Source organism: Pavona decussata, unplaced genomic scaffold, assembly GCF_977016875.1.
Source record: "Pavona decussata unplaced genomic scaffold, jaPavDecu1.1 SCAFFOLD_141, whole genome shotgun sequence".
In the NCBI taxonomy this organism is placed as follows: domain Eukaryota; kingdom Metazoa; phylum Cnidaria; class Anthozoa; order Scleractinia; family Agariciidae; genus Pavona; species Pavona decussata.
Genome location: NW_028145554.1, coordinates 130001 through 151791, shown reverse-complemented (window position 1 = coordinate 151791; position 21791 = coordinate 130001). Strand labels below are relative to the sequence as shown.

Genomic DNA, 21791 nt, shown 5'->3' with positions numbered 1-21791 from the left:
GAAGAAGATGGTATGAAGAGCCGTTAAAAATGCGAAAAACAGGTCAGCTAGAATTTTTGTAAAGCCAACAACAACTGTAGTATAAATACGGGGAATATAAAGATTCTGTTTCCTAAAATTTTCAATTTTGTAATTTTTTAACGATCTGAACAGATCACTGTGTTTTTAGCTTACAGAAATTTGCCTTCAAAAACGTCATAAACCAAAGAACACGCACAAGAGACAACATTTTTAAGTAAAATGTTCTCTTTAGGTGCCCTTAAATATCGTGGCGCGTGGCGAGTTTATTCCCCTCGCCCCAGCCTCTGCTTGACTTATTTTCCATCCACTCAGCTAGCTCTGTTTTTTTTTTAGACATCAATGATTTTAAACCACTCAGCACAGACAGACCACCCTCTGTTTGTGTGGTGTAATTGCTGTTTGGAACTTGAGACTTTTATATATTCACGCGACACGATCGGTTGAAATTTCAGTGGAGATATTAAAGTCGCCTTTTACTTCTATGTTGAAATAAAGTTTCAAGGAAATGATTGAGTTTCGCGTGGTGTTTTTTGGCCATTCCGAGCCGCAGAAGCCTTTCTCTGGCCAGTTTACTGTTACCGGCCGAAGGCGTGAATATAAAGTCTCAAGCAATTACACCACACAAACAGAGGGTGGTCTGCCTGTCGACTCAGCTTTGCAGTCTTGCAGAGGAACAAATACAATAAACGAAATCAACCGTGAAAACAGGTTATCAATTTAAACTGATTTAAACTAAATATGAATCAAATCTTCCATTCCACCCAATTAAGTGTTTATTGTTTTATTTAAAAACAAAATGGCACAAAAACGAACAAATTATTTACTGCTTTACTTTGGATAACTTAAATAACCAAGCAGGGATAACAGGTGTTCCAACCGGTTTACAAATTATAGGGGCAGTACTGCATTTGACATCAAATATAAAAATAAATTTGGTTAAATTCTATACTGCCAGAAGATTATATGCTTCTGGTGTTGTCTATTATTGTACTATAAATTATCCAGGTTTATAAATTATTCTACTTAAATAAATTTTTGCCAAGTTCATGGCATTTGAAGGGTATTTCATTTAAAAAGAGACAATGACTTTATGACAGATGAAATAGCCAAGGAAAATCCTCCATAATTAGTGCTTCCCATGGAAAGGAAATGTCTGAGCAAAGTTCCAGAAAGCAATGATGAGTTTAAAGTATGAAAGAAGGCTATAAAGTCCAATCTTTGTCTCTCTCTTTGAAGCCTAATGGATACAAATTCAAATGGCAGCCTGTACATATAGTACTTCACAAAAATATACTGCCTTCAAATTCCCATTGTTAAATAGACATTGACAATAATTATGTATACCTATTTACAGGCGTGTTTGTAAAAATTTCTTAACATCATATGCAGTGATTAAATTCTAGCAATTAAAGCGACCTGTGGATTCTAAGTTAAATAAAAGTGCGCACTCTTGAAAGTTGACAGCTAAATGCAAATTGTACGGCAAAGGCTTAACTTTACTTCTTACAACTGTAGTTCTTACACCTATAAATTCAAGTTTTAGAGCTACAGTGAGTGTGAGTTTGTTTCGTGCAAGTGGCAATAACAAAACAGGTTTTGGGGGGTTGCGGCTCTTAATCATAGCTCTGACTTACAAGTCCTAGAAAATGCCACCACAAGATTCCAGCACTTCCAAAACCCACCTAAACCCTGGACTGACCATGGTCTTTGGAATGAACAGGTTAAAATATAATATGTGGAAAATATTATATACAATTAATTCTCATGTTCTTTAACAAGCTGTGTTCCTTTGATACTTGTTGTGTACGGTACTTTCCCCATAATCTCAAAGGAATTATCATAGCAGTAATATTGTCTTCTGAGCCATACTGTAGCGCGCAGGAAGTCAATACATTGGCGGCAGATTCAGCATCAGGGCAAGTCCGTACAAGATCAGTTATTTCCTTGTCAGACATCACATGAGACACACCATCAGTGTGTAACACGATGAAAGCATCAGTTTGATGGTCAAGTTTAATCTCCTGTACTTCAGGTATTGCGATGACGCCATATGGTTTCAGATGGAAGTCCCCTATCGAGCGTGTCATTGCAAGCCTTCCGTTGACCTTTGCATCAAGTCCCCAATCAATCCAACCATTCAGTGATTTAATTCTCTCCTGTTCCTCTTCTCTTGTGGGGTGGTGTGCGTTTGTTAATGCCGCAGGATCACCCAGTCTGCAAATCAATGCACCACTGTCCCCAACACTTGCCACGGCAAGATTAATACCATTTTGCAGGAGTGCAACTGTGGCTGTGGTACCACATTGCAGGACATTATCTTTGTCACCTAACAACAAAATAAACACTGATTTCGACAATTGACTACAACATTTACTTAAATATTATTATTGAGGCACAGTTGTTCTGAAAATAAAATTCTCATTTAAAATAAACTACATGACTGATCATGAAGAACTTGAATAAAAAGATATTTTGTTTAGGTCCAGCCATTTTCTCTTAGGTCATCAGTGTTGTGCTCCTATTATACAGCCAATGTTAATATGGCCGGCAGTCAGTACTCCAAAGCATGCCATTTGACCCTCCTCTTCAATGCCCACCTGTTTCTCAATAAAGCTTTTGCTATTTTGCTACCGATGTGACAAAAGTGACCTTAAACAGGAAGTTCCAGTATAAAAGGGGCCTGGCCAGGCCATTCTCACTTTCTTTTGTCAATCAACCATCAGAGCATAGGCAACTGACAAACAACATGTGTCTATTTCTTTGGCTTTTACCAATAAAATTGGCTTAGTTTTCAGAATAACTCTTGTTAAACAAATAAGAACTTGATATCTTATATTGCTGTGGTGATATTATAAAATTTTGCGGCATATTTTTCAGCGGATGCTTGAGTCAACAACTTTCCAGACTGTACGGCGTCTAAATTTGCATCTCACGCTGACAAAGGTGTGAAATGAAGGAGGGGCTTGCCCTTTTATAGCGGAACTTCTTGTTTAACATCCCATAGGCCTTATCACGGTTTTCGACGCCATTTTGACGAGTAGGCAAACAGGTTTGAAATAACAGTGTCTGTATGGAAATCCGATGTCAAATAATTTTCATAACACATCGCTTCTGAAAAATTCATGAATTGGAAACTTTTGGCATTAGGAAAAAGATTTTAAGAAAAAAATTGGAGGGATGTAGCTGTGCCAGAAAGAGTCAAGTCGTGTTTTGAACTTTCCATACATTTCCCTATACAGTTGGACCTCTCCACAACGGCCACCTTGGGGACGGAAAAAAGTGGCCGTTGTGGAGAGGTGGCCGTTATGGGAAGGTAGGGGTATAATATGACACCCGTTTTTTTTTTTTTCGGGAAGTACAACATGTTTATTGCGCCAAGTTCATGCTTACTGTAGCCTATAATGGCAATCCAATCTTAAATAATATATATAGATAAAATACACAATAAAAGTTATTATATACTAAAAAATGTTTTGAATCAAAATGTCAACAAGACGAAATGAGCAAGGTTTGTAACATTCACTATATTAAATATATGTGTAACTTGTGTAACATGTATATGCACTGCGCGGGATGAAAGATTAAATAAGAGAAAAGGTTCTCGCAGTTATATATGCAACCAGACTGTTGCGAAAAACATGAAAAATATTCAGGCTTGAACGCTATATTATTGTAGACAATTTATGCTTACTGCAGCTTATAAATGGAAAACAATTAAAATACGTATATTATTAAAATGGATACAAAAACGTAATGTTCCGAAGACAAATGCCGATTACTGCATCAGTTTATAAAAAAAGGTTTTTACCAAAAAGAACTGTACTGGCCGTCGTCGAGAGGTTATTTTGGCACTTGGGGACGCACTTAAGTGGCCGTTGCCGTTGTAGAGAGGTTTAAACAAGAGCTAATGTATGGACTGTCTGCCGGGACAAAAAAATGTGGCCGTTGTAGAGAGGTGGCCGTTGTGGAGAGGTGGCCGTTAGTGGAGGTTCCACTGTATTCTTTTCCCGCGAACTATTTTTAGTAGCAGTTCACGGCTGGTTCGCTTTACAGACAAATGTATAGAAAGTTCAAAACACGACTGGACGCTTTCTGGCACAGCTACATCCCTTCAAATTTTTTTCCTAAAATCCTTTTCCCAGTGCTAAAAGTTTCCAATTCATGAATTTTTCAGAAGCGATGTTTTATGAAAGTAATTTGACATCTGATTTCCCTACAAACACTGCTATTTCAAACCTGTTTGCCTACTCGTCAAAATGGCGTCAAAAACCGTGATAAGGCCTATTTCGGCTGTGATCCAGATGCATCCTTCACATGAGGGGAATCAAATGCAGAAATTATTACAAGTCTGCAATTTTCTTCAGTCATACATGCAATATGCTTCCGTGTATTAATTTCGGCAAAATTAAGTTTAGCGTCTGATATCAATTCAGCGGGGATTAATAATTTGGGTCAGACTAAATTCAAATACGATTCGGCTCATGTGAAGTAAGGGCTCAACACCGTGACGAAAATCACGGATGAGCGGTATGTTCATTAGCATATCGTATTTCAAAACATTTGAACATTCCGGGACGCACGACACATAATTTGTGTGGTTAACAATGATAAACAAAGCTTACAGGCCAGAAGAACGTACAGACAGTAACCAAAGGAGACAGTTATAACCACAGACAGTCAAAATGGGAAAAAACAATCAGTTATGAATGAAATACCTCGAGTAAATTTTTCGCGCTAATATTCGCTTAAGCGACACCCAGCCTTTTGTTAGTAATCTCGTACGTCTCTGATCATATAAACAGTGCAGTGGTGCATGGATCTTACCTTTTTCTGTAAGCCACAAACAGTACTTTTCCAAATCCCTGTTACATTTTGAAAATGCCTTAACCAATACACTTTCAATGTTTTTATCGTGGTTGTAATAATGTTTCACACAGTCATGAAGATGTTCGCTTACGAAATCGACAGCCACCGACCCGCCATGGCCATCGAACACAGCGAAGTAATACAAGTCTGGTTCGAGTTCCATAACTTTGAACCTGTCCTCATTTACTTCTCTTAATCCTACGTACGTGCTTTTGCCAACACTATCCACTGAAACATTGTGAAGAAACGATTTGGCTTCTGCGTCATGCCATGTACCAAGATCGTCGAAGGGGTTAGAAGCAACGTCTTCCCCGCCACTGTCGCTCCACAGTCGAGGCACCGCTGCGCCGTTTGTTGTAGACTCGCTGGCGAAAAACCGCGGATATCTGTTCAAAATCGCAGCGACTTGAAGTCCATCATTTCTTTGAATAATTTTAGGTAAAGAACGCGCTCCAATTTGAGCAACACTCGATAATCTCCGCCAAAACATTGTACAATGTTTCTCAACGCGTTGCGAGGGATTAAAACTATTATGTAAAAATACTGCGCGGTTTATTTATAAGACGGTTCGTGATTGGCAATAGTATAGAACACGAGATTCGATTGGCTTAAAAAAGACAACGCCTCCTCCATGCCTCCAGTGACTATTGCATCAGCCTTACCGGCGTATGGCATTTCTTTTTTATTTATTAATTTTTTTTTTTTTTTCATGACATTTCCATTTTTTTACTCGGGCCGTAAGGTAGCATTATCAAATTCTTTTTCCATTTTTTTATTGCGATGAGCCGAGAGATAAGACTTCGGGCCACGAGTGATTGTTCTCGGTCTCGTTTTTTGTACTCGGCTGGCACGAGTAAAGTTTTCGGTCGCGTTATCAAATTCTTCGCGTTCTTTGTACTCGGGCCTTTAAGGCGCCGAGTTAAGTAAGCGGTGAAGGGGAGGGGAGGGTCCCGAACTCCCTCCTTTTTTTCGCTTCCTTAGGTCCCCCTCTCTTTCCACGATGTATTCTGCGAGTCACAATTTTTTCGAATCAAAACATTTGGCGTCGGTTGTGAAGCGTTCGTGACGTTTCCCTTAGCGCAGAGAGGGTTCTGGAGTCGTTAGAACAAAAAGGTGAACGCAATGATAGCATGTCGAGTGGCGAAGAAAGCTGCAGAATGCTCAGAAAATTCAAAGAATTACAAAGATTCAAATGCAGACCTCACCACAAGCAACGCGAATGTTTTACAGAAGGCTGAATGGTCATGTCGAATCGAACGATCGATCGCAAGTGCACGCTAAGGAAGAGGGGAAAAGAGAGACAGTTTCTGACTTAGTGAACGCTTGGAATAATGGGACAGCAGAGGTGCTCGATGTTTATGTGACTAGGATCCATTCACCCGTTTTAACTTTCAAAGGGTGTTTTTAAGAAATGCCGAAATCCACGTTTGAGAAAACTGCTGCCCTTTAGCTTTTATTTTAATGTTCACGCCTTAGGTATTTCATCCAAAGACTTACAAGTTCGAACTTCGCATAATAAATATCAAAATAGCCCCAAAAGAAAGTACCGCTAAAAAATTTTGATTTGTAAGACTTAATTTTCCAATTTGACTTTATAGAGATGTAATCGGTGATGCGATCGCTATCGCGTCACACTCCGTTCTGCGATGACAATTCTCGTGTTTGATTCCTCCGCCAGAAAAATCCTGAACCTTCATGGGTTATCGCGCGGAGCATTTTTATTACGAAACGCGAAACAAGGCACGTTCAAAAAAATTGGCGGGCCAAGGAATACATCATGCACGACCAATTATTCGAACGTACTTGCAATTTTGTCATCAATTTTTTAATTTGTTCAAGAAGGAAACCGTTTTGTCACCAAACTTCTTTAATTTGTGCGCTAGAGCTCACAGAGCTTTGTTTGGCTAAATCATGTTTCATATCGTTGATACATCTGAGTAAAAGAATTTGAGCTTAAATTGATAAGTTGATATTAGAGTGTTTTTGTCATGTCAGTGTATGCTAAATATAGGAGATTTAGCAATTGTCAATTGTACAGAAATTTTTATCTACCGTCGATAAATGCTTCAGTCCCCAAGAACCGCCCATTAAACAAGATCTTCAACAGACAGACGCTAAAACTCAGCTACTCATGCATGCCAAACATGAAAACCATCATCACATCACATATAAAAAACATATACTTTTAAACGTAGCAACAACCTCAAACCAAAATCATGACCCGAGCTGCAATTACAGGAAGAAAGCAGAATGCCCACTTGATGGTAAATGCCTCCAAGCGAACGACGGTAACAACAACAGAATCGTACGTAGAACTGGCATCAAACTTTTAAAGAAGACCAAAGAACGATACCGAAACCACAACGATACCGAACGATACCGAAACCATAACACATTCTTCCGAAACGCCAACAGACGAAATGCAATGGAACTTTCTGAACAATATATGGACCCTGAAGGACGCAAACAAAACATTTCTAATTAAATGGAAAGTACTCAAAAAGTTCAAACCGGATAATAACATTAACAAGAAACTGAAGAAATGTAACCTATGTCTTCACGAAAAGTTTATTTCCGTAGAAAAGATCTTAGTAGCCTGAACAAACGCAATGAATTACCAAGTTCAAGCCCCCAAAGAAATTGATATGTACTCAAAACCTCTCAAATAACGTAAAGTAACCGTTTGTATCGTGGCACGTGAATTGTATCACGCCACGAGCATTAGTATTTTATCGCCCAGCAAACGCTTGTTTTAAATCACCAGTTCGAATGATTTCACAAATCCGTGCCCTCATATAAATAGATATGTACCAAAAACCTCTTGTATAACGTAATGTAACCGTTTGTGTGATGAGTGTGGTCAGCTCCTGACCATATACGAAACAGAGCTGTAGCAATAAAAGATGAATCACTTCTGAAGCCTGAACTATTTTTTCCTGAGTGTATATCTCTATATCTATCAATTTTGGGGAGTTAGCAATGCTGGAAGCTATCACTGCTAAAAGATCGTAGGCTTACGCACCACGCACTCAAATATGGTCCGAGTATAAGCTGAAAACAGCTTCTTGGTTTTTTTTTTTTTTTTTTTCATTTCATGTCAAAACTATGCGTTTTGCCGGGCGCGAGGTTATTTTTTCCGTATTTATTTATTTATTTATTTTTTTTTTTCAATGAAAAAAAGTTTTGCTTTCGCGACAAAACTTTCTTGTTTTTTTTTTTTTGACAAAATGTTACTTCGTGACAAAAATTTTTCCCATCACAAAACTTTTTTGGTGTCAAATGCTTTTAGTATGACAAAACATCTTTCCACGACAAACCTTTTTCGTGTGAAAAAGCTTTTGACACTGGAAAGTTCCTGCAAAAAATTATTCCCCTTTCCCTGGGCATTCTGTTGAACTTTTGAAAATTTATTTGTTTAAATATCCCTTCCCCATCCGCGGGGCCAAAAAGCCGTTCAAATGCCCCGCCGGGGGCCGAATTTGACGATCAGAATACCCTCTACCAAAACAAATATTCCAGGTGGTGTACACTATTTAGAAACTGGTTCATTTACGTTCAATCAAATTTTCTATACATACCTTCGAAAACACTGCACACTGCAAAGGTTTATGAAAACCCTTTAATTTCCGATAAGCCATTTGCTTACAAATGAGAAATTTTGCCCCTTGAACTCATCCTTGGATCAAGAACTACAAGTATTCCGCTGAACAAGCAGAAAAGTGTAAGCTTAACACAACCACGTTTAAATCCCTTCCCCCCCCCCCCTCGTTTAGTAGGTCTTTCACTTCAAATGCTCCTCCCCCCAGGCACAGAAAATGGTCAAATTCCTGAGTATGTCCGGGGGAGGGGGAGGATTATTGGATTATTGTAAAATGCAATTCCATGGATTTGATTGGCTTAGCGTCCATGGTATATTTATCAATTAGATTATGAGTGAGATTTTTCTATCGCGTGATAGTTGATGAGGGCGAAGCCTGAATGGTCCCGAATCAACTATCACTCATAGAAATCGAGAGCGAATAATCCAATCGTTTAAGTATAAATCTACTAGTTGTCCAAGACTAGACAACAAGACGGGCTCAGGTTTTAATATTACATTGGCTTCTGTGTGTGTGCCTTTGAATTTCATTCAAGATTTTAGATTGAAACCGTCATTTGCTCGAAACTGAAACGAAAAGCCGAAATTTTTTATTGTGAAATGACAATCAAAGATACATTGACGCAAAAGTTCCCTTTGGGAGCCAAGTCAAAACAAAAAAAAAAATTAAAAAAAATGGGTCAGTGAAACGCATGCAACTCTGAATGTTTTCAAAATTATAAAATTGCCGACTAATTTTAAAAGTTGTAAATGAAGAATAAAATCGTTTAACTCTTGCTTCGACTCCTTTTCTTACCGTGAAAAATCTTCATTCCATATTTTGTTACAATTTTTTCTTCTCTGGAATCGCCTTAGCATGCGAACAGCAGACCTAGAATCGCCTCGACTTGTAATTATTCAAAATCCTCTTCACAGACACTTCGAAAACGCGAAGAAGCGGCCGCTATTTTGTTGACAACCGCACTGACACTGTTTGGCTACTCACTCTACTCGGTCTCTACTCACTATCTACTTAACAATTAGATTATGAGCTCGAGATTTCTATCGCGTGATAGTTGATGAGGGCGAAGCCCGAATCAACTATCACGCATAGAAATCGAGAGCGAATAATCTAATTGTTTTAGTATAAATCTACTAGTCGTTCAAAACTAAACAAGAAAATTATCTATTTTCTCATCGCAGACACTTCGAAAACGCGACGAAGCGGCCGCCATTTTGTTGAAAACCGCTACTCACTATCTATCACAGAATAGATAGCGAGTAGCGTAGCCAATCAGAGAACGGCATTCGTGATAGAACACTAGTAGATTTATACTAAAACAGATTAGTATAAATCTACTAGTGTTCTATCACGAATGCCGTTCTCTGATTGGCTACGCTACTCGCTATCTATTCTGTGATAGATAGTGAGTAGCGATTTTAAACAAAATGGCGGCCACTTCGTCGCGTTTTCGTAGTGTCTGCGACGAGGATATAGATAATTTACTTGCTTAGTTTTGCACGACTAGTAGATTTATACTAAAACAATTAGATTATTCGCTCTCGATTTCTATCGCGTGATAGCTGATTCGGGCTGCGCCCTCATCAGCTATCACGCGATAGAAATCTCGAGCTCATAATCTAATTGTTAACTAGATAGTGAGTAGCTTAGCCAATAAGAGAAGAGCATTCGTGATAGAACGCTAGTAGGTTTATTATACTAAGAGCCATTATACCATGTCCGAGAAATAGCGACCATTAACTTGTCTTCTGGTTGTTCTTGAAAAGCGAAATCAGTAAAATCTAGCAATATTTCTAGATTTTTTTTAAATAAAAAACAATTGTTTTTAATAAAACAATTATTTCACTCGCGCTTATTGGATATAAGATGGTTAAAGCAAACTCGACGCCACGCTCCTCGTTAACTATCTATCATCTCATATCCAACGCGCGCTCTTGTTAAATATCATTCGAAAAGTTGTTTCATTCTGCGCTACATTTCGCGTTAAAGGAATAGTTGCAAAAGTTGTTCCGGATTAAGCTCGTTGAGTTAATGTTACATCCTGAAGCAAATTCAGTGTTACATGGCACCACTTTTGCTAATCAACGGCAAACTTACTTATTTCTCAAGCCTTCTTCGGATTATTGAAACTGATTTGGTTTTTAGGCGGAATGGCACATTTACATGCACACCGTGCCGACACAAACAACCGAAACATTGTGAAACCGGAAAAATAAAAAGGATTCTTAATTACAGAAAACAAAGTGAGCTCACGCCGGTAAAACTCATACTCCTCGATATTAGGACGGGACGGATATTATGTAAAGGAATAAGTGGAGCATGAGGGAACTGGATCAACTCGATGTCGTTAAGTCGTAGTAGACTGCATGCAAGCAGTCTCTCTTTTGTTCCAAAAATCCGTGGTAAGATCGCAAAAAACTGAGCGAGCATGAAATTCGAGGGGTGAGCAGCAAAGCGCCTGTCTTCTGGCGCCCGCGATACTAGCGAATATCGTGCTCGCTCAGGTTTTTGCGTTCTTCACCGCGACGAATATGCGACAACAAAAAAGGTTGACTACAAAATTAAAAACGTGTAAGTAAGTAACAACTTTATTTAAAGAGGGTAACACATAACAGAATTTATCCCATGCCATAGAGAATATAGTCAATCAGAAAGCTAAAAAGCCGTTGCATTTCCACGGTATGCAACGGGTAGTATTCCACGAAAAAATCCAGGAGTTCCTCGCGGCCTACAAATTTTCTCGCCGAAAGATCGACTGAAAAGCCTGCGACAGGTCAAAATTTCCAGTCAGTAAAAATTACTGTCAATAGTTAAGTAAACATGGAAGAAGAATACCCCAGTTTTGACCTTAATTTTGAATTCCTGGAACCAGACGTCGAACAGGAAAGTTACTTCAGTGAGTGGCATGGGATAAATTAGTGATGCAGTGCTTTCTCGTTGTATGCCGTGAAATATCCCACTCGTGACTTGATTTTTCTAGTGTGAGTGTGTATACTTAGAAAAATCAAGTCACGAGTGGGATATTTCACGGTATAACAATTGAAAGCATTGCATAACTAGTATTTCTGATAGACTAGTGGCCCTCTATCCTTAAAAATTATTCAGTACATAAAATGCATCTAAGATAGCCACATGCAGTAGGTTACAAAATTAAAAAATTGAAAATGCTGGAATACGAGGGAGCTAAACACATATGTACATGAATTGAATATCTGAGTTAAGAACATAACGCACACTTTAAACTGAGCGATAACTAAGCTAAAAATTATTTTTAAGGGCAGACTAAAAAGAGCCAATGGTCTCCTTCTTGCGCACATCCAAAGCAATACTGTTTCAGATTTTTAGCTGACCCACGAACCTGAAAAGAACGACCCCCTTCTGTTTCCTTGTTATAGTAAGGAGACACTAAGTACAACCCTTGTTATTAAAAACTGGTTGGTTAATGCAATTCCAGAGTTTTGATTAACTTAGTGGCTATCGTCTATAAACCATTATAAAAAAACTGAATCATTGTATAATGCAATTCAGGGATTTGATTGGCTTAGTGGCTATCATCTACAAACCATTATAAAAAACTGAATCATTGTTTAATGCAATTCCATGAATTTGATTGGCTTAGCTGCTATCGTCTATTTAACAATTATTCCACGAGCGCGCGTTGGATATGAGATGATAGATAGCCAACGAGGCGCGCAGCGCCGAGTTGGCTATAATCATCTCATATCCAACAAGCGCAAGTGGAATAATTGTTTTATTAAAAACAACCGAGAAATATTGCTAGATCTTACTGATTTTGCTGTGCAAGAACGACCAGAAGGCAATTTATTGGTCGCCATTTCTCGGCCATGGTGTAATTGCTCATATACCATGGCCGCTAAGCCAATCACATCCCTCGAATTGCATTATACCATGATGCAGTTTTTAATAAAAACCATTATAAAAACCTGAATTATTGTATAATGCAATTCAGGGATTTGATTGGCTTAGTGGCTATCATCTACAAACCATTATAAAAAACTGAATCATTGTTTAATGCAATTCCATGAATTTGATTGGCTTAGCTGCTATCGTCTATAAACCATTATAAAAACCTGAATTATTGTATAATGCAATTCAGGGATTTGATTGGCTTAGTGGCTATCATCTACAAACCATTATAAAAAACTGAATCATTGTTTAATGCAATTCCATGAATTTGATTGGCTTAGCTGCTATCGTCTATAAACCATTATAAAAACCTGAATTATTGTATAATGCAATTCAGGGATTTGATTGGATTAGCGGCTATCGTCTATAAATCATTAGTATAAATCTACTAGTGTTCTATCACGAATGCCGTTCTCTGATTGGCTACGCTACTCGCTATCTATTCTGTGATAGATAGTGAGTAGCGATTTTCAACAAAATGGCGCTCGCTTCTTCGCGTTTTCGAAGTGTCTGCGATGAGCAAATAGATAATTTACTTGTTTAGTTTTGAACGACTAGTAGATTTATACTAAAACAATTAGATTATTCGCTCTCGATTTCTATGCGTGATAGTTGATTCGGGCTTCGCCCTCATCAACTATCACGCGATAGAAATCTCGAGCTCATAATCTAATTGTTAATTATAAAAAACTGAATCATTGTATAATGTAATTCACGGATTTGATTGGCTTAGCGGCTATCGTCTATAAACCATTATAAAAATCTGAATCGTTGTATAATGCAATTCAGGGATTTGATTGGCTTAGCAGCTATCGTCTATAAACCATTATAAAAAGCTGAATCATTGTATAATGCAATTCCAGGGATTTGATTGGCTTAGCGGCTATCGTCTATAAACCATTATAAAAAACTGAATCATTGTATAATGCAATTCACGGATTTGATTGGCTTAGCGGCTATCGTCTATAAACCATTATAAAAAACTGAATCATTGTATAATGCAATTCAGGCATTTGATTGGCTTAGTGGCTATCGTATAGAGTGTGTGCGCGGCGGCCATGTTGGAGGACTAAAACAATAGAAGATGTTTGCATAAAAATAGAATATATTTCCCAGAGGAAAATCATTGTATTGTTTTGGTCCTCCAACATGGCCGTCGTGCACACACTCTATATGATCCATTATACCATGCACGGGAAAATAGCGAATTGTTACGTATCCTACAACATAAAGTTGCAACAGTCTTCAACGAAGACCAGCGTGCCAACAAAATCATTGTGTGAACGTTAGTCTGCGTAACAAGCCGGTTTCAGTGGGATTTTGTAAGTTTTTCGCCCTCGTCCCAACTTCCGCGTTGTCAATTAGCCAAAAAAAGCAAAACCCAAGAGGAATAACTGACTCACTGACATGCAGCCTGATCAATTGTTTCAATTAGATGAATGATTTACCTGACTAATTATTTTGCCATTCTATAACGTTCTTCTTGTCATGCATGTGATACCCTAAACAACAGCTAAACAAAATACAAAATACAATATATAGTAAACTCCCTTTATTGCGGACACCCTCGGGACCGCGAGGTAGTGTCCTTAATAGCGAGAGTACGTAACTGCGTGACTTTGTTTCGGTCAAAAGTCTGTAATTTACTTTTACCGGGGATTTAGCTCAGTGCTGTCCGTATTATCGGGGTGTCCGTAATAGCGAGGTGTCCACAAGGCGGGAGTTGACTGCAAGCAATTTTGGGGAGATAAAGAGAGTGATAGTAGATACGGCAGACTACAGTAACATTAAATGCCTCTCCAGGGGAAAAAAACTAGCTCCAGTAAGTCCTATAGAATCTAAGGAATATTTGTTTACATATTTTAGCATGCTACTAAATTATCTTGAATTGCTTGGCGAATGCATACAAACTGGAAAGAGTCTTGTAATTTCTAGTCGTTTATAATATTGTAACAACATAAGTCCATCTAAAATGACCAAGCTCTAGATAAAAGCAAAAACTAGACTGAACATCATCGTCATCAGCATCTTCAATGATCATGCAGCGGACCCCGGAATGCTCTTGGGTTACAAAGTCTTCACATTGATGATTCAGCTGAAATGGTTGAAAAAAACAAACAAACAAACAAACAAACAAACAAAAACAAAAACATAACGGCTTAAAATAGTATTTAAAACGGTTACGTTCCCTGTCAAAAATAGTATATAAAAGGAAAAGGGTCTGCGGCGAAACCTCCATCGGTATAAAACTATACCCCCTCTTCGATTCACTCTCATTCTGTGTCTATTATTTTCGTCTTGGAAAATAGCATATATTTCAGTTAAAAATTCGTTTAGATCTGTCAGTTACGTTTACTATTTTAGTTGAGGATTCTCAGGTTACTGCTGGTAAGGCAAATTCTAAAATGCTGGGTCTGATATAACACGATTGTAATCAAACATGAGCCATACGAATCCTGGCGTTTCAACCGCGGAATACAATTTTCTTAACCACAACTGTTTTTGTGTGTAAAGGAAAATTGAGATGAGTCAATTACAACTTGATAACATGTGTAAGTCGGCCCTTGAGTCCCGTACATCTGTGATCTACTTTCAGTAAAAGAACATTTATGTAACATTTTTGTGTTAGATAAACATATTACTGACCGAACGCCGTAAACGTATGTGAAGAAACCTGGGGCGGCAAAAAAACGTTCCTTAGAAGATTCTTCTAGCGTTTTGTATGGGGTTTTGTATGGGGTTTTACTTACAGTTGAAATTCAAAATATTATAAAATAGGAAAAAAAAAAAAGTTCGAACTTGTTAACGGTATAGTTTTGTACCCTGATGAAGGCAGCATTGCCGAAACGTCGGTTTAAAATATCTTACAGCGTCTATTTTATAATATTTTATAATATTTTGAATTCACATTAATTAACTACGTTGTGCAATATTACAATCTTCGTACTTACAGTTGGCCCTCGTTGTGTCCCCTCCATTGGCGGGAAAAGGAAATTTAATTTTTACGCTTGGGCCACGAAAAACTGTGGATAAATATTATTATTATTATTATTATTATTATTATAATTATTATTATTATTATTATTATTATTATTATTATTATTATTATTATTATTATTATTATTATTATTATTATTATTATTATCGGGCGCTTTAAAACATGAAGCGTTAAACAAACTATCCGCATCTCGCCCTCGGATTATCTGGGGCAGAGTATCCACAATTTTTTTTACGACACCCTAACGATTAATTCACTAGTACTTTATAAACCTGGATAAAGACGATATGCACTGTGTAAAATTTGTTATCTAAGAAAGCAACATGATACGCTGCACCGCAGACCCTACAGGAGCATACACTGATAATCCGTTTTTTTTTCGATGGCAAGTTGACAAAACTGGCGAATACGGGTAGACAAATAAGAGAGGTCAAAAGAGACGTACCAGAAAAGGAAAGGTTCATTGACTGAAACTTTGTCATTGGTTATAAATTTTTGGAGGAAACAAGAAATTGAGGACGACGGGCCTAAATTACTTCTGAAGGTAGGTTTCATTCATTACACTGAAACGAAACCATATCTCGTTTACTTTAGTCTGCTTACCTGCTGCAAGAGAATTTTACAGTTGGCCCTTGTACGTTTATTTTGTGTTCCATACTTTCCATCCAATCATTGTCCCCATTTAGGCATTTCTTTTCTCCCAGATCGGGTTTATTCCAATTGGCAGTGTACACATTATGAACTTCGAATCCTCTTTTAGGAGGTGGAACACACAGCCATGTTTCAGATCGGTGAGATGGAGTCGGACACTTGGTTCGCATGCCCTTTTGCTTACGCAGGTAGTTCTTCTTAAATTCACAAATCCCAGTCAGATGAGTAACTTTGACGTGTGTCCATTCGCGGACCTTCTGTTTCGTATCAGTGTTATACACATCTCCCGGACATCGAATCTCGAGACAAGCCACGTACTTATTTCTTTTACCAGTCGCTGGCTGAGCCGTGGCAACAGAGTCACCAACTTTCAACTTTGTCTGATCATTGTTCCCGGCTTTGTTTGGCCTGTAGCTAGAGGCTAGAAATGAAACTGGTCTCTTAACTGTCTTGCCTGTGATTAATATCTTGATGAAACAGTTTTTGTTGGTGGGATACCAGTTGAGTGGATCTCGGCTATTCCTTTTGGGGCGATTTGACCGCGTAGCAGAAGAGGGTGTAGGATCTAGAAATTCAAATTGGCGGAGTCCGGGCGTTTTATGAGGAGCTTCACATTCTCGTGGGGCACCGCGATTATCATGGGAAAATATTGGTCCCTCACTTGCTGTGTAAACGTCAAATTTGAATGACTGTATATTGGATGAACCTTTCAGGTATTTGTTCGATACAACTGTGGCTGACACAGAGGAAGGGAAAGAAACTGGAGGTAACGGTGTTAAGAATCGTGCATCGCGACTTTGTCCTTGCATAAAACACCTTTTTTTGATCCAAACGGATATGCAGGCAACTTTTTTATTGACAGTGCTTTCCACATATCCAAGATATGTCTTGGGTTTCCTGTTTGGTTCTTCGCAAACTATTGTAACAGTCGAGCCCTCGGGAGCAGTGACTCGAACTGCACCAAAATCTTCTATCACGTCAACATTGAGTTTTCCTCTTCCATAGATAGCTGGTGTTATTTCACTTTCCAGCACAAAGCGTGCAAGAGATCGTTTTCTACTGCCTGAGGTTTTTTTTAGCCGAAAATCACCTGCTTTTATCCATCTTCCTGTCTTTGCGTCTAACCACCAAAGTTTTGCAGCAGTATTCCCATGACTGTCGACCGGGATGTTGAATTTTTGCGGATCTAGGAATAGTTTGATGGGCTTGGAAGTTGAAAGTTTATTTCCACTGTCATCTTCAAAGCCTAAACTAAGCATTCCGTAGGTGCGTAACATCTGCTCTTCTCCATCCTCGTCGACAGTAGAATAATCCCCCGGGGCTGTAAGAATATCAGACATGTTACGAGGATCCATAACGTCCAATTTAAGGTTTGCTTGACCAGAAAAAATGGTGCCGTCATCCTTCAGCATAGCATCTTTTGGTATTTCCATCTCGGCGAAAGCTGAGTCGGCATTACTCTCTCCCAGTTGAACTTTGAAATCCTCAGAGGAATTGAACGGCTTTGGTACTGGCTTGGCTTTCAAAATAATTTTCGAAAACAACGTCTCACCCTTAATGATGCGAAATACCTTTATTAAATCTGCATATTCTCGGTCATAAGTATCCTTAAACACCACAGACAAACGTTTTTTATCCTTGGGAGCCTCAAAAGTGAAGAAACCATTTTCATCTGCGCTGTAGAAATTACCCTCAAATTCAATGTCACAATAGACAACGGGTTTTTCGGCGGCTCCTTTTAAACCAACAACCACCCCAGATATTTGCGTTTTTGGTTCCTCGCATTTTTGGCAACCACAACGAGCTACCTTAGAAATAGTGAATGTTACAGAGCCCCCACAGCTTACAGTAACGTCCGTTACTTTCTCAACTGCGCAGCAAAACCTCTCATCTTGGCAGGCCTTGTTTGAAAGGGTAGAGTCCTCCCGAAGGCATGCTGTTGGTTCACACTCTCCAACATCAATGGTCTTTTCCTTTGTGTCATGTACCACACATCCTTCTGGTAGTGTAACATATTTCTCGCTTGGAGTCGGGTTACACGAGGCTGCATCTCTTGTACCTAACATGAAGATAATGCATTACAGCTACTCTGAATTGCACGAGCTACCTAAATTTCTTTCTTAAAATGAAATCATTATATTTTGGTGATTATTTCTGCGAATAATTGTAGGACATTCGGCACCAGACATTTTAATAGCTCTTCTTAATTCTTCAAGGAGCTGGTTCTTCACTACATCAACTCTAAAACTATTCAGCCCTTTTCTACGACTATTGTACATCTTTTCTACGCGTAGGTCGCAAATCACACCTTACTTTATAGTGTACTGTGAACATGTTTACGACTGTAATTTAACCAAGACCAGATGGACCCAATCAGAGATAAGAATTGGTTTTGCCAAAATACACAAACAGGAAAGAACAACACAGCTGTTCTAAGAAAATAGAAAGAGAAACCAATCAGGCTGATAAAATCCGTAAGTGTTTTGCCTTGTTTTCAACCTTCGAGGAGGCCCAAGCCAAGGTAAAGGGAGTAGACAAACCTGTTCATAGCACAGCTGTTAACTCTAATCTTTAAACAACAGGAAAATGTCAAACAATCTGGAAAATATCCATCAAAACTACCGAAAGGAACTAACAACTGTATTCTAAAATTAAAGTCGAAAACGCACCCTTACATTTACTTTAAAGTCGAAAATAACGTTTACATCAGCTTCAAAACACAATGTTTTTTGATTCAGTAAAAATTCGCTTTTTATGTCCCACTGAAATATGGAAATTCGCACTAAAATCACCGCCATTTTGGTTCACGTCTAGTGGCTCCTGTGACGTCACTTCGTTAAACCTGGATCAGAGCCTCTTCCCCCTGGGTATATTTTTTTGTCTGCTATTTTTCCAATGGTCTGCAGCAAACACGGCCCAATCAGAAACTGATTAATTGCGCGTATATGTTTAGGTCCGATGGGGCCTGGAAAGGAACTCTTTTGTCCTACTCGTAAAGAGTTCAATCAGTCAGTCAGAATGGCGGCCATATGCGTAAATACACCTTTTGCTGTTCACTTACGCAAAATATACATTCATTTACGTCAACAGTTCAAACTATACGGCAGATATACGTTCATTAGCACTTCCATGAACTTCAATAACGCGAATGAACTTTTTTATAATGCTACTTGCATATGTATTAATATTCAATAGCATCAACGGATGAACAATTGCACCTTTGGACAAGCAAAGATAGCAAATACACTTTCAATCTCGCCAGTGGCTAATCATTAACACCGATAGAAAATCAATTGCATAGTATGGCAATAAATTGCGTATTAGAGACATACAATAATGCAATTTGCATAGAGACCCACAATCAATTGCACCTTCATACAATCGTTTATTCGAAATGGTCAATCATTAACGTGAACTGACAAACATGTGTGTAGTAATAACAATCAACTATGGAAAAAGAAATTTCAAAATTGTTCGATAGTAGCTGCAACCGTCAAATAATCTTCTTTAACAACTTCGAAGGCTTTAATAATTCTTTGTCGCTGTTCAAGTAAGATTCTGTTTCTTTGTGGCTTGATTTTCTTCAGTTCTTTCTGTCTCCAATGCGTCTACTTGTTCATACAGCGTACTCTGTTTGTTACAGTACTGTAGATGTTCAGTAAAATGTTTTCATTTTATATCTGTTTCAGCAAAAGATTGTGCAAAAAAAACATAAAATGTTAATGATAATGTATATATACTCTTGTGTTTTTGTTCAGTATTTTAAAATACATGTAACTACAATGAATGACCCTAACGAATATTTTTTCTTCCTATTGTTTATTAAAAAATACTAACGTTTGTCAGTTCATGTTAATGATTGACCATTTCGAATAAACGATTGTATGAAGGTGCAATTGATTGTGCGTCTCTATTCTATGCAAATTGCATTATCAGGTATGTCTCTAATACGCAATTGATTGTCATACTGTGCAATTGATTTTTTATCGGTGTTAATGATTAACCATTGCGCGAGATTGAAAGTGTATTTGCTATCTTTGATTGTCCAAAGATGCAATTGTTTATCCGTTGATGCTATTGAATAGAACAATATTGTGGTTCAAGTTAGCAGAGATTTTTGGCAAAATGGAATAAGGGTCAAGGAGAAGATACGATGGAGAAACCTCATAGGGTGTGTTGAGCTCGTTCGCATGTTGTTTTTGACCGTGCGAAGTCGTTTGGCTGTAAATATCATTGCGCCATGGGCCCTGAATGGCTTGACGCTATGAAGCTGTTAAATAAACAATAGCCTCCATTTGGCGCGAAAATATGCTCAGATATTTGTCCGCGGACATTATCTGTTCCGAGTAGCGAACAGTTTTCCGAGAGCGAAGCTCGAGGAAAACTGTGAGCTTTGAGGAGCAGATAATGTCCAAGGACAAATATCTGAGCATATTTTTTAAAGCTAAATAGAGGCTATTGTGGTTATTATCCTTCAAATATTTTTTTTTTGCAACATTTCGTTTAAGAACAGTTTACCGTCAAAAGCCTTTAGAGCGTATGTTGTTTTCTGATACTGCTTCATCGACCAGCAGGTTTATCTCTCCTTCTGTCACAAAAGCAAACCGTTTCCCCCATCTTGACATTAAGTTTAATTGTAAACAAGACGAGCCTTTAAGTTTTTAAAATTGGGGAATATCACTTGGGGAATATCATCGGATATTCCCCAGTTTTAGCTGGGGTATATTCGGTCACGTGAGGCGTTTAAACCAATCGCGCGCAAGCGAAAATTTTTGATGGATTATAATCAATAGTAAACGAGAGTCAGGTCTGTATCTGTGTGGCTCGGTCATTACGTTATCATTAGTGGATGGAATCAATAAAGTTTTATACAATGAACTGTGTAAAACTCGCGTTTTGATTGGTCTAGAGGAGTGTGTCATTAGAGCATAGACGCGCGATTGACGTCATCGAGTGGTGTTACCGGCACACGTGATCAGAGTCTAGAGTCCAAAGACCGCGGACAAAGACCGTTGAGCAGTGATCTCAACCAGGACAAAAACGCTAGAACTTTGTTGTAACGTGAAAAGGAAGCAAATATTTGTCGCAATATGTCGCCGATAGAAATCCGCTTATAGCGAGTAATCGATTACAAATTGCAGTGAAGCGGCTTACATGCTGTAATATTTTGGGGTCAAGATTTCCTTCTAGAATGAAATTCTTTCGGATTATACTCCAATTTAGAAGATCATAATTGCGTGTGTGTAGTAGTCTAAAACTGAGTTTGCTGGAAAGTTTTTGACTCAGCTCAGGCAACGCGTTGCTCGCTTACGAAATGTGTCGAAATGTCTTGGTTATTGTGTAAGACAAATAGATTCCATTTTGCCGTGGGTCTGTACTCTGATAACGCACAGAGGACGTCAAAACGTGGTGAGAACATCAGTCACACTACTCGCCTGCGGCTCGTAGCGTACTTCTTTGTTCTCACCACGTTTTGACGTCATCTGTGCGTTATCAGAGTACAGACGCACGGCAAAATGGAATCTATTTGTTAAAGGAGAAGGTCATTCTAAAATGGCACTTTTTCCCCTTTCGTCAATAGAAAGGTAATGTAAACATTAGGTAATCACCGACGTTTCAGCTTCCAAAGAGCTTTCTATCCTTATGAAACCCTTGTTTAAAGTAGCCCAAAAATCGTGCACGGTCGCCGCCATCTTGGAATATACTTAGCAGCCTGGCGATGCTTGCGT

General features: G+C 38.5%; 2 protein-coding genes across 8 annotated transcripts in view; both read right to left on the bottom strand.

Annotated features, from left to right (window-relative positions):
* Positions 1–776: 776 nt before the first annotated feature.
* On the bottom strand, positions 777–5424 carry LOC146466689 (protein phosphatase 1K, mitochondrial-like). The gene is made up of 2 exons (XM_085126926.1): positions 4846–5424; positions 777–2347 (listed from the first exon to the last, which is right to left on the bottom strand). The coding sequence occupies exons 1-2, from the start codon at positions 5375–5377 to the stop codon at positions 1767–1769; spliced, it is 1113 nt and encodes a 370-aa protein (XP_084983052.1). The 5' UTR covers positions 5378–5424; the 3' UTR covers positions 777–1766.
* Positions 5425–11058: 5634 nt separating this feature from the next.
* The window catches only part of LOC146466686 (cartilage intermediate layer protein 1-like), a 50527-nt gene continuing 39794 nt past the window's right edge, over positions 11059–21791 (bottom strand). For 4 of the 7 annotated variants that reach the window (XM_085126848.1, XM_085126852.1, XM_085126854.1 and 1 more), the window contains 5 exons: positions 16015–18121; positions 15365–15436; positions 13578–14508; positions 12431–13442; positions 11059–12061 (listed from right to left, as the gene is read on the bottom strand). In XM_085126848.1, coding sequence (XP_084982974.1) covers positions 15409–15436; positions 16015–18121 — 2135 coding nt within the window. In that variant the 3' untranslated portion in view covers positions 11059–12061; positions 12431–13442; positions 13578–14508; positions 15365–15408. Of the gene's footprint in view, positions 12062–12430; positions 13443–13577; positions 14509–15360; positions 15437–16014; positions 18122–21791 lie in introns of all 7 variants that reach the window. The other 3 variants (XM_085126851.1, XM_085126850.1, XM_085126849.1) reach the window with 3 other exon arrangements.

Excerpts from the sequence above, each read along its gene's own strand:
- LOC146466689 (XM_085126926.1), bottom strand. The coding sequence starts at position 5,377 with ATGTTTTGGCGGAGATTATCGAGTGTTGCTCAAATTGGAGCGCGTTCT. Across the intron at positions 2,348-4,845 it reads TTTGTGGCTTACAGAAAAAG|GTGACAAAGATAATGTCCTG; the intron begins GTAAGATCCATG and ends TTTTGTTGTTAG.